The sequence below is a fragment of the Gossypium hirsutum genome, chromosome A07 (genome assembly GCF_007990345.1).
Source record: "Gossypium hirsutum isolate 1008001.06 chromosome A07, Gossypium_hirsutum_v2.1, whole genome shotgun sequence".
Lineage (NCBI taxonomy): Eukaryota > Viridiplantae > Streptophyta > Magnoliopsida > Malvales > Malvaceae > Gossypium > Gossypium hirsutum.
In genome coordinates, this window is record NC_053430.1 from 41,440,351 (window position 1) to 41,453,049 (window position 12,699).

At 36.8% G+C, this 12,699-nt stretch overlaps 1 protein-coding gene across 3 annotated transcripts; it reads right to left on the reverse strand.

The window, feature by feature from the left end:
- Positions 1–1,496: 1,496 nt before the first annotated feature.
- On the reverse strand, positions 1,497–11,308 carry LOC121203108 (ABC transporter C family member 5). 3 transcript variants are annotated; one of them, XR_001698897.2, is made up of 13 exons: positions 10,756–11,176; positions 8,177–10,429; positions 7,765–8,085; positions 7,597–7,683; positions 5,911–6,603; positions 5,615–5,779; positions 5,133–5,427; positions 4,358–4,572; positions 3,586–3,891; positions 3,025–3,088; positions 2,634–2,873; positions 2,225–2,528; positions 1,497–1,808 (listed from the first exon to the last, which is right to left on the reverse strand). XR_001698897.2 is itself a non-coding variant. In XM_041118090.1 (12 exons), the coding sequence occupies exons 2-12, from the start codon at positions 10,298–10,300 to the stop codon at positions 2,416–2,418; spliced, it is 4,623 nt and encodes a 1,540-aa protein (XP_040974024.1). In that variant the 5' UTR covers positions 10,301–10,429; positions 10,756–11,308; the 3' UTR covers positions 1,916–2,415. The 3 variants fall into 3 exon arrangements, 1 of the variants encoding a protein (XP_040974024.1); XM_041118090.1 differs by lacking the exon at positions 1,497–1,808 and having other exon boundaries at positions 1,916–2,528; positions 10,756–11,308; XR_005930713.1 differs by lacking the exons at positions 1,497–1,808; positions 2,225–2,528; positions 2,634–2,873; positions 3,025–3,088; positions 3,586–3,891 and adding an exon at positions 4,791–4,876 and having other exon boundaries at positions 4,407–4,572.
- Positions 11,309–12,699: the final 1,391 nt, after the last annotated feature.

The window sequence follows — 12,699 nt, forward strand, 5'->3', positions numbered from 1 at the left end:
TATCAAAGTTAAGGATTTGATGTTATATTTCTTGTTGTTTACTTTGAGAAATGTGGTTGATTTGTATTATTTACTTTTTTAGAAATCCATTTAAAGAGGTGGGGGTAGTAAAGGCAAAGAGAAAGTCTTCGATTAAAGAGAAGAAAATAAGTGCTCTCTTGAATTCCTCCCTACCATGGACTTTGCCTGTTTGATTTGTCATGAAAATGGTAAAAGAGGATAGATATGAGTTGAGTAAGTTGAACCATGAAAGTGATAATAAACTTGTTGAATTGAGTATGCGGTGTTGTTACATTGTGAATCCTTGGTTTGAGAAACTTGGATTTTTGCATGCCAAAACCATACAAAATTGAAGATGCAATAGGTCGAAGGATGTGACAACCAGGTTTGTGATTATAGACAGGTCAGTCAGATGATACTTCATTAAAGTCTTATGAACCCAAATCAACTTGGAAAGGTACTGGACGTGACTGATAAGAACAATGAGGAACTAGGCTAAGGAGGTCACGAATGAAGTAATCAAAGAAACAACTTCTGCTGGCGATGGTTTCTCAGGAATCAATCCTGTTTTAAGATTTGTGGCATGGTTTAAGGTTTGTGGAGACGATCTAGTGTTGGTGCCTAAGCAGCTCCGCTATCTCATTTCAGTCCATAATGGGCTTCTTGCAGATACTGATGAGCAAAATGAGCTTCACCACCACTCACTCCTATGTTGTCATCAAAGGAGAAAACGAAGACACCTTTACACCAAAGACTTCGTTTGAACGATCCAATCAAAACGTGTATGAAATCTTCAAAGGAGCTTAATGATTCACAGGAAACAACAAAAAGCATCTCTTCTGCAACTTCACTATAGAGGAGGAAGATTAATTGCAATGTTTCTTTGGTGGCATCATATCAAAAGCACTAGTGACCTCCCACATCCACATTGGCACCTCAAACCTATGCTTTGAGGCTTGTAAAGCAGCCTGGAGCAGAATTATTCTTGAAACAGCTTGTACCATGTCTTATCCAATACCTTCAGGGGGAACAAGAGGTTTCCATTGAATATAGATGCAATCTCTCATGTACTACTAAGTGTCGTCTTAACAGTGTTCCAGGCTATGGATTGGGTGACTAGAAGAACCAAACAAGGAAAATGCCCTCCAAGTCCCCCACTAAAACTGGAATGACTCCTTTAATGATATGTGGTTGCTTCTGGTACATTCGAACCCTACAAACTAAATTCGAGTAAACCTAGTTTTAAATCATAAAATGACCAATTAGAAAGCCGCTCATCATCATTTATCAACCAAAACCAGAGTTGCTTGCTAGTCAGATTCCAGACTGAAGCGCACATTTGCTTTACTCACATATCTTTCAAAAAGAAACCAGAGAGTAACCACCTGACCATTACATATAACACTACTCCTTCAATGTAATGCTGTGCCACTTTATTCAAATTGTATGTTATGGAATCTAAGCTGCTGACATCAACTAACCATATTACTCAAAACTTGAGAGTAAAAACAAGATTTCCATATACTTGAAAGCATTCTTGAAAGATCATATCCTCATACCCATGTACAGATATGCCTCATATATGGATGTCAAACATAAATAGTTCAATAGAAACAAAGAATCAAAACAACATAGTAAAAAGGTCCACTATCAGTCAGACAGCTGCAGCAGTATACCTACATACATACATTACATACATACATGTATATATATGTATATAAGTGGTGGCAATAGGGAAAAATACCGCCTGCTTCATGCCACCTCTTCAGGGTAGCTTCATGCATCAACTGATTTAAGCCATGGGTTCGCTGCAGCAGTATATTGGATATTATTATAGAATGAGAGAGCAAACAAACAGTTTGAAGCAAAATTCAAAGGCCATCAAAGCCTATAACTTAAATTGCAACCAGGGAGATAAACCAAAATTAAACAAAATTTATATTCTTCAGTCTACAACTGAAAACTTTTGCCAGAAGAAGAAAGAGTGGACCTGAACTAAGTTCAACTCTACAAATTGTCCTAACTACGGTGGAACATTTGTTCTAAGCACTTCTTTATTGCACATTTTTGAACAAATATGATTGTCCACCCTTTTCCTCCCTTCAGTGTATTATTAACTACCCATCTGACTTATTTTCCGTTACAAGGTATGCCGAGTAGCTAAGTGCTAACCGTGCATGAATACCCCAAATTCACTCAAGGGGATGAGTTAACTTGAAATTACCTTGAAGTAGAAACTACTTTCCTCTACTTTGAGGTTTTGGTTTAATGGCTTGACATGCACATCTGTCATTGCTATCTGTAGTCGAGTTTGCCAAGTGCTGTGAAAAGGAAGCAGCAGTAGCCTGTTCACTCTTGAATAGTGCTTCAGCTTCCAACGCCCGAGTAGAAGAAATTTTGGGCAGGCAATCTGTTTCAAAATTCTGGTATGCCACTTGATCTTGATGAGTACTCGGTTACCAACTTTAGAAACATGGATGATTTATCCTCTAGGAGACGTTGTGGAGTATCAAACTCGGCAACTCGCCCTGCAAATAAGTTTCCAAATCATTGGGAAAAAGTCAAGACTTTCAATAACTTCACATCATTGAAACATCTCGAACTTAAGATGGCACATTAAAAGATATACATACCATCACTTAGCACCAAAACAAGATCACTGTCAATCACAGTTGGAATACGATGTGCAATAGTGCAAACTGTGCAGTTCTTGAACTCCGTTCGGATGATCTTCTGTATGAGATTGTCAGTGGCAGTATCAACTGATGCTGTTGCCTCATCCAGCACAAGTATTCTCGCTTGTTTGAGCAAAGCCCGGCCCAAGGAAACAAGTTGCCGCTGCCCCACACTCCAGTTATCTCCATTTTCTAAAACTGCACAATTTTACATTGAAGAAAAAAACCATCTATCAACATGCAACTTCAAAGGGCTTTATCCTCTCCTTACATTTTGATTTTTTTTTCTTTTTTATTTTTATTTTTCGGCCAGACGACATTAATGGTGTCCAGGAGGGATGGTACAGACCTGGTGTATCAAGCTTTAGGTCTTTATCACGAACAATGTCTCCAAGTTGAGATTTCTCAAGTGCCTGAGACAGAAAAATATCAGTACTTGACTCAGTGCATGCCATTCGGCATGATCATATTACAAGATTCAACAGATCATATTTTGGCAAGGCAAATTTACTTGGGAAAAGAAGATAAAGAAAGATAAAAAAGAAATGTGAATCAAGTGATTAAGTGGAACTTGTTTAATATTTGACCATAATGTTCAGAAAGTCCTTCAAACAACTAACAGCTAAACCGATAGTATAATTAAGTGGTGACAATGTTACTAGGAACTAATAATCTCAGTGAAAAGAACTCTGAATTCTTCAATAAGAGAAATGCAAACTTAGGAATTATTTAGAATCTATAGAATTACTAATTACTTCAGAAGTGAAGAACAATGAGAATGTTTATATGGTAATAAATGCACGACCTTGTATGAAGAAACTCATAAACTCAACAAAATTCTAAGCTTAAGTATAGAAAACTCATTGAGGGAGAGAGAGGTGATATATTAGTACGCAAGTGAAACTTGTACCTCCCAGATATCATGATCTGAATGCTCTTCAAGAGGATCTAGATTGCCTCTAATAGTTCCTTCAAATAAAGTAGGATCCTGGGGTATGATACTAAGACGGCTACGAAGGTCATGGAGCCCAATTGTTGAAATGTCAATATTGTCTATAATGATTCTCCCACCAGCTGGCTCAATCAATCGGAACAATGCTTGGATCAATGTAGATTTACCGCTGCCAGTACGCCCAACAATTCCAATCTTCATGCCACCAGGAAATGCACATGATACCCCATGAAGCACCACTGGAAGATTTTCCCCATATCGAACCTTCAAACGGGAAATATAAAAAGAAAATGAAAAGTCAGCATGTGGCGCCTGTAATATTTGAACAGAGAATGTTTTATCCTTTTATTCTCCAAGATCATTAAGAAATAAAACCAAGCATCATCTATTGATCACACAGCCCCATATAATTTTTGACTCTTCTTTTTATTTGGCATAAGGAAAAAAATCATAAAACATAGTCCAAATTTCCCAATCAAGTAGGACTTCATCTAGCACGGAAGAAGAGAGTAGAAAGATTATAAAAATGATATTTGGGTTCTAGCAAAAGGAATTCTAAAATGCTATTAGAATGTTCATTTTCGTGCCACAAAAGACTCATACCCTGCAAACCTTCCTCATGAACTATTAGTGGGAAACATTGAATGTAGAAAAAGAATGATGCAATGAGTCTTGTCTCTTGCAAGGAAAAAGGAAGTACTTCACAATGTCATGAAAAACAACTGGATACCTTTAAATCGACCAGTTCAATTGTTCCACTTTCAGGCCATGAGGATGGTGGGCGCAAGTTTTCAATAATGGAAGGAGCTTCACTTGGAATTTGGCTGTACTGATAAATCCTCTCAATGGAAATAATTTTATTCTCAAGCTTGCAAAAGCTAAGTATCCACCGTGATAGCCGTGCATTTAAGTTAAGGCCATATGTCACAGCAAGGCCTGCCATGCCTGTTTAGAACAATCAGGAACAATTGACATCAATATTTATAATGCTAAACAACACCAATTTTTCATTTTTGTCATATAACTGATAGTCTTATACTAATGAAACTGTGTCAGAAGTTTGTCTAGCCGCTGTGCTTCTTGAAGGATCAAAGTGAAAATTTCTCTTACATATCCTAAAGCATAGTAGAAAAAGGAATGCATAACAATGTAACTAAAAGTACCCGAGATTTCCAAGGGTCCTCATAAAAGACACAGTGCAAAGCAATATCTTCTGAAGGATCACTTCAGAATACCATATCCCTCGACCCTAGTGAAAATGAAAAAAAGGATAAGGCCAGGATTTTAGGATTGGCTCTGCACTCTGCAGAACAAGATTTTAACAAGGTGAAATGAAGACTCTTCAAAACACACCAACGGTTTACTTGCCCTGGCAAGTGAGATATCAATTTTACTTTAAAGTTGTATCACTTTAAAGTTGTAGCACAAATCACTCCAGATGACTCAAAATTTCTAACAAAAACAAGCAGATAAATAGAGCGTAATAATGCAAAAGATTTGCTTACTTGGATCAATACTTCCATGTGGAAAACTCACGAGCAAAATCATGCAAAAAGCAAATACAAAGGTTGAAAGTAACTCCATCCGCAGGCAAAGCCATTCAATGGCTGCAATACTGCAAAAGAATGGGCGAGCAAAACAATCAAGAAGATAAAGGTTTCTCTTCATGAACCTTTTCTCTTGTCCAAAACCCCTTATTGTGGCTGCTCCAGCAATTGATTCACCAAAAAGATGAATAACTGGAGATTTCTGGATGCTAACAATGCGGACTAGTTCCCTTGAAGAAGCCATGTAGTATTTCTGCAACAAGCAATAAGTGAGGAATTCACCAGACTTAAAGAACGATAAAAGCGGAATAATTAAAGAATGAGAAAAAAAAGAACAGGCTTAAGGAAGAAACTAGTAATAAGGTACTTCCCTTTCTCTCAATCTATGAAAGCCAATGGAAACCAACAGCAGAAATTTGAGGCAAAATAGCAATAACTACCTGCATCCACAAGCAAGCAGCAGCCATCGGGATAACAAGAAGCAGAACTTGCCAAGTAACTTCCGTCATCACCCCAACAATCCCAAGAAGTTGTATTGTTGTTGAAGCAAAACCACCAAGCCTAAACGGTATATCAAGATCCACAACACTTTGATCAATAGATACCTGCGTGTTAACAAATGACCAACATCAGATAATCTGAATAAAGAAATCTGACAAAAACAAAAAACAAGATTCCGTAAGGCAGCAACTTTTGTGTGTAAATTTCAGCTGGAAATATATAATTAAAAGATTACTCGGTTCAGGATACGCCCAGCTGGAGTTGAATCAAAAAAAGACATCGGAGCTCGAAAAACACTTCTAAGCATATTGAGAAACAATTTTTGTGCAGCTGCTAGACCAAATGTGGCTACCAGAACAGCCCTGACAAATATAAACCAAGAGCTCCCAAAAGCAAGGGCCATATAAACAACAAGTAGGACCATAGGACTGACTTTTGCTTCGTCTCCTTCAGTCTGGGGGTTAGCCCATGCCATCCACCAATTACTAGCTATTTGAAGGAATTGAAATAATGTTTGTGCAAGAACAATGAGCGGTATCAGTAAGCCTTTATATGCAGCTGCCATATATGACAAGTACACCTTCATGCTGACTCTTCCTTTAACCCTTTCCTCTTCTTGAACAAGCTGTTTTTTCCTCCGCTTTGCTTTCTTTTTCTCTTTAATTGCTTTCTGGTCTGACGCTGATGCACCATCTTCCACTTCCTTAGCCAAACTGTCAATATTATTTCCAGCTGAATCACATTTTTTATTCAGTATGGCTGGCCCATCAAGAAGCAAATTTTCATCTGATTCTTCTGATGAGAAACTCGGAATATCCATTGCTTCAATTGCTTCATGGTGAGCTGAGACCAGAGCGTTGAAATCAGTGCCTGCTTGTAAAAGCTCATCATATTTTCCAGCTTGTATGATGCGACCTTCCTTAAGAACCTGAAAATATGAATGATGACATTTGAGAATATAATATTCAGAACACCATACAGAAAAACAGTCTCAGAAAGAAAAGAGGGGAGGGGGGAGCAGAAAATACATTGGGCTTTAACTGCATAATTACTCCAAAGAAAACTCATTATTATGTGAAAATCAGTTGATTGTTCAGTCAAACAACACTTCATCTCAACAAGCTTTATATTTGGTCTCCCTGTAAAGGTACAACTAATTCCAGTCCATTGTGTTTTCCACTATACATCCAGTAAGTTGCACCATTGGTCTAGGCATTCTATCATTACTGACTTTGCCCTAGTACTTTCAGTGTGCTGTTATCTCCCATGATGTCTCTTCTAGCATGACGTTACTATCTAATTTATTAATTAGATAATGGTTCAATCCATCTGCTTTTGCATTAATCAATAATACTCTATAACCTCTTAATACTGGATATGAACTGGATAAAGAGGGGCATTGGTTTTGGAGGTGAAAGGGGGAAATCGCCTTAAACAAGGATTAGTCCAGTGAAACACTATATCTTTTCTCAATAAAAGGAAAGGCAGTGCACAAGCAAAGCCATGAAGTCAACCAAAAAATATGTCTGCATGGCAAAAACTATAACAATAGAAAATTAGACAGCCACCAATGTCATTTAAGAAGAACCTTCAAGAAATAAATCCAACAAAATGACATAAGGAAAACTAAAATATAAAACATTCATGCGCTTAACTCTCAGCTAACTTTCCTATTGGACTTTTTCAAATTTAGGCATAAAAGCCAGTTCCTAACAATGAAAACTAACACCTTACCAATTGCACTATCTAATTGTTTTGCTACAAATTCTTCTTCAGATCATAGTGGAAACTTATGCACACAATAGCAAGGCTATGAATTTTAGTAAGCACCAGACATTCATCCCATGATAAAGAGTGCATAAAAGCATGCATCATTGCATGCTGTAGTAATAGCAGAAATAACTTTGAAACTATTCCATACCAGTATCAAATCAGCAGTAGGTAGAAATTCAACTTGATGGGTCACAAAAACAACAGTCTTATTCGCCAGTGCTGTCATTATGTATTCCTGCAGTTCCAAGAACATGATTGTCAGCCAAATTCAATAGTTATGAACACCAATATATGTGGTATATCAACTAAGTCAGACCTTGAACAGTTCTGAGCCAGTGTGAGCATCAACAGCACTGAAGGGGTCATCAAGTAAATAAATATCAGCATCTTGATAAAGCGCCCTTGCAAGCTGCACTCGTTGTTTCTGTCCACCACTCAGGTTTATACCCCTATCTCCAATTATGGTCTGATCTCCATGTGAAAAAAGTTCAAAATCTTTCTTCAGGGAACAAGCATGGACAACTTTCCTGTATTTAGCTTTATCCATTGGACTACCAAAAAGAATGTTCTCTTCAATATTTCCAGACTGTATCCAAGCAGACTGAGAGACATAGGCAGCAGTACCACACACTCGAACCTGTTCAAACATCACAGTAAACGCATAGCAAATCTAAAACCCTTTCCATTAGAGGTAGAAATAGTTTAAAAGTATTATGAGTCAGACTTACCTCGCCAGAGATTTTAGGAATCTCCCCAAGGATGCAAGAGAGAAAGCTTGACTTCCCAGAGCCAACCATGCCACAAACTGCCACACGCATCCCACTTTCTACTTTCATTTGTATTCCAGATAAGGTGGGCCTTGAAGAAGAGGGATCCCAGCAAAACACACCATCCTTAATCTCTATAGCCACCTTTGACATTCCCCGGGGCAGAACAATGGTGGCATCTTCCTGCAGTTCTTCCTCCTGAAGGAATCCAGAAAGTCGATCAAGAGAGACCTTTGTTTGTGCCATCATAGACACCAGGTCAGGAAAATTCCTGAGTGGTTCTTGAAGTATTCTGAAAGTGGCCAGTGCGGAAAGAACACTTCCAGCAGTGAGTTCAGCTCCCAACAATATAGATGTTGCAAATGTAACAGCCGCAACAAATATTGGGGAACTCCAGAAAATGAAAGTAATAAAGGCCTGTGAATAGAGGGCTTTTCGTAGCCACTTGAATTCTACATCCCGCATCTCCTCCAATTTAACTCGGTACCTTTCCTCCCAAGCTTGTAATTTCAGAATCCTCATGTTCCTTAGACATTCAGAAGTCTTCCTCATTCTTTCATCCTTGGCAGCCATTAACTTGTCTTGATAATCTTCTTGAACCTTAGCCAAAGGAACAGTAACAATGATGGATATAATGGTTGCAACCAATGTGGCAACAGAAGCAATACCGACATTTTTATATAATATTGCGAGAGCAAGAATTATTTGCAAAGGAAGCATCCAAATGTCATGGAGATACCAAGAATAGTCCCCCACTCTTTGAACATCAACTGCCATGTAATTAACAATTTCTCCACTAGTATGACTTTGTTTAGCCAAGCTTGAGAGCTTCAGCCCCTTCCGATACACCATTGCTGTCAGAGCTGATCTAACATGCATACCCAAAATGTCAACCCCAAGATACCACTGCCTGGTTGTTAGTGTCTCTAAGAGCTTCGATACAAAAAATATTCCAGCAAGCACATAACCTTCATGAGGAAAGGTCTCTTTCCCTCCCAGATAATCAACAAAGTAACTTATCATATACGGACCCACATAGGAAACGAGCGTGTTCAACAAAGCAAAGACAGCATTACCAGCTGCTTCCTTCCAGAATGACCTCAAAATCGCCCAAGCCAAAGAAGGTTGATTTGATAGGTTTTCGGCCTTCATTTTTTCCCAATTTGAATTTACAACCTTGTAATTTGTCTTGGAACGGTCTTTCGGTGCAAGAAGGGGAATATCTTTAAGCTCAAGTGGTCTCTTGGCGCCAATTGAAAGAAGTGGATTTAGCCAAGAAAGTATAGCCAAACTGAAGAGCCCAGCATCAGTATAAGGAGTTACCTTAAGACATCCTGCCTCATCTTCAAGCAATGGCTCCTGAAGGTCGGAGTTTCTATACAATTCTATACCGGTTGCACCTCTAATTGCAACAAAGCAAAGAAATGCAAGAGCGGGTGTTACAACAAATTTGGCGACAACATGGGAAGTCAAGTGGTTCGAACCATACACTAAAAGTGATTTTCCATCGACATACAAGGTACAGATGCAAATCACAAAAGAAATAAACCACCATACCCTCAACAACAATGGGAATTTCTCGAGCACCTTAAACTTACAATGAAGAGCTAAAAAACTCAATACAAACCAAGCTAAACCTTGAACAGCAGGCAAGGCAATAACAGACCAAACCACAACCTTCCCATCAACAGCCTCTCTTATCAAACCAAATCCATCAAATCCCAGCACCACAACTTGCACAAGCAGCACATAGAAACTACAACATACAGAGAATTTAAACCCAGTGCCGACAACAACATCTCCAACTTCAGCATCACCACTAATGCTTCTCCTAATTGGGCTTGAATTCCCAACAGAATCATCCTTAAGAAATCGAGTTCGACCGACACAGACAAGTATTTTCCTTGCAGATATTGTGAAAAGGAACACCAGGAGAAGTGTGAGATCGATGCAAATGGAGGATAGTTCCAAAATGGGCAAACCTTGCATCGTCCCCGCAAGGGAAAAATGTGGTTGTTGTCCGGCGGATGCTGGTGAAGAAGAAGAATGAGTCGCAATGCTATTGAGCAAACGAGTGAATCCCATTGTTGAAAAGGGTGAGTTTCGTGTGAAAGAGAGACCCAAAAAACAAGCTGAGTAGGCGGCTTTGTCGATGATGTCGATGAATCAAGTACGAAGTGAGATCAAATCGTGTGAAGAAGGGCATCTCACCAACTGAAAGCAATGAAAGAGGCAAAACCACAACAACAAAAGGGTTATTTAGAGATAGAATCTACAGACTTACACATGAAAACAAATAGATTCTTTATAACACGGATAACGAAGACTGAAAACACAAACAGAAATGATTCCTTTTATTTCCACAAACTCATAGACACACACACTCTCTCTCTCTTTCGTGTCTCTCTATATGAGATATCTGGTGGAGAGACCCGAAGGAGACAAATAAAGGGACCAAAAATCAAAAGCAAAAAAAGAAAAGAAAAGAAATGAAAGAAAAAAACCCATATCTGAAACAAAAATATTAAATAAAACTGAACCTGGGTTTTTGTCCTCTGATCAACCTGAACAAGATGTCCCGACTCTCTCCTCTTTTTATTCCCAAAAAAGAAACAAACCCTTTTTTTGTGATATACAAAAGGAGTACCACTCCTACACCAGCATTCCAAAATACAGACGAATCGTCTTTGAATTGAATTAGATGCTGAGCAGCCTAAACCCAATAAGCCTATAAGCATGTAGAACGTAAACAAGCAAAGAAAAAGAAATATAAAACCTATATGAAATGTGTGTGTTAATATATAATATATGAAGAGAAAGAGAGAGAGAGAAATGGTTCCAGTGTCTCCCTCTTTTTTAAAGAGAAAATGTCGTGTTTTTTTATCTTTAAGCTCTGCAAAAAAGTCGTAATCGCCGTGTGTGAAAGTATGGGAGGTCTCTTTCTACAAAAATGAAGGATCTGTTTTAGTTATTAAGGCTTCTAATTTCTAGTTTTGTTGTTTTTACAAATTAATATATAATAATTAATAATTAATTGATTATAAAAAATGCCCACATTTTGATGTGTTGATGAGATCATGAAAAGGTTCTTCTCCTATAATGTCTTAATAAAGAAAACATTACTCATTAGATCATCTTTTTCTTTTCACCGTTACTCTGTGTTTTTGAGAAATTAACATAAAAAATAAAGGGGTTTTTGTTTGTTTCCACTTTTTCATTTGTGTTTGAGGTGGTGATGTGGTGGCAATGGCGGTGGGGCTGGTTTCATTTTTAAATCTCATTTTTATTTTATTTTATTTTATTTTGGATAAATTTTAAAGTTAATATATAATTTTATATGTAATACTTTATTTAATTCAATTCTTACCAAATATAATTATTGATATAACATCATTTTATACTTATATATTATCAAAATATAATAAATTAATGTATTTATTTTTTCAAATATATATGATTGAATCAAAATTAAAGTTTTATGTATACTTGAACTAGATTCAAAATTTCATATATATAATTGCTCCAAATTAAAATTTATGTATCAAATTACATATTGAATTAAAATTTATGTATAATTTTGAGATTTATCTTTTTAATTTTTATAACGATTTTTATCAATTTGACTTTTATTCTTTTTTCAAGTTAAATTTGGTCATCAAATTTTTTTAAAAAATCAAAATTGACTATTAATCTTCTTTTTTAAAGAGTTGTTATAGTTATATATGCTATGAATTTTAGTCTATAAATAGACCTTAGTTACTCTAGATTTTACACAATAAAAATAATTTAGATTGAGAAAATTTTGTTATGGTGATTCGGATTTTTCTTTTAATTCTCTCCATCTTTTGTACTATCTTTTTATTTGTTGTTTTTTATTCTCACATAAAATTTACATGATTGACATTTTCGATCCTTATTTTATTCACTTCGTTGATTGTTTAATCGGGTCTATCCCCTACAATTATAATGCCTTAAATTATTTAAAATTACAATCAAATCAATTATTAATAAAATAATTAAGGTTCCCGCATCGATCTCAAAATTCTTAAAATCAGGAGTTTAGGACTAAATTATTTGATTGGAATGGGATTGATCATCATCTTTGGCTTAGAATCAAAGAGTTTTCCTAGGATTAACGAGCAAGAAAAGGAGGCTTTGGGGGGTAATGATGCTTTAAATTTCTAAATTAAAGTAAAAAAAACAAAGATTATTACCCAACTCCGCTCCCCACTTAAGCAGTCGAGTCGGGTACATGGGACCAAACTGTAAACCTTAGCGTCCTTTTTTCTGCCACACACCACTTTTCGCATTTCCTTTGGCAGTTTCCTAAGGAAAAGAGAATGATGAAAAAAAGTTTTTGTTTGTTTCTCAGGAAAATAGCACATGTGGTGGATTCTGGAAGGGCTTGTCTTCACCCTTCATTTCATCACATTTTCTTTTTAAGAATTTAATATAAATAAATAAATTATTTTCTCTTTCTCATT

What these genes read in the sequence shown, in the direction of transcription:
- LOC121203108 (XM_041118090.1), bottom strand. Translation starts at nt 10,300, where the DNA reads ATGGGATTCACTCGTTTGCTCAATAGCATTGCGACTCATTCTTCTTCT. An exon ending in CTGGGCGTATCCTGAACCGA is followed by an intron (nt 5,780 to 5,910) that starts GTAATCTTTTAA and finishes GTTAACACGCAG; the next exon opens with GTATCTATTGATCAAAGTGT. An exon ending in CTGCTTGCTTGTGGATGCAG is followed by an intron (nt 5,428 to 5,614) that starts GTAGTTATTGCT and finishes TGCTTGTTGCAG; the next exon opens with AAATACTACATGGCTTCTTC.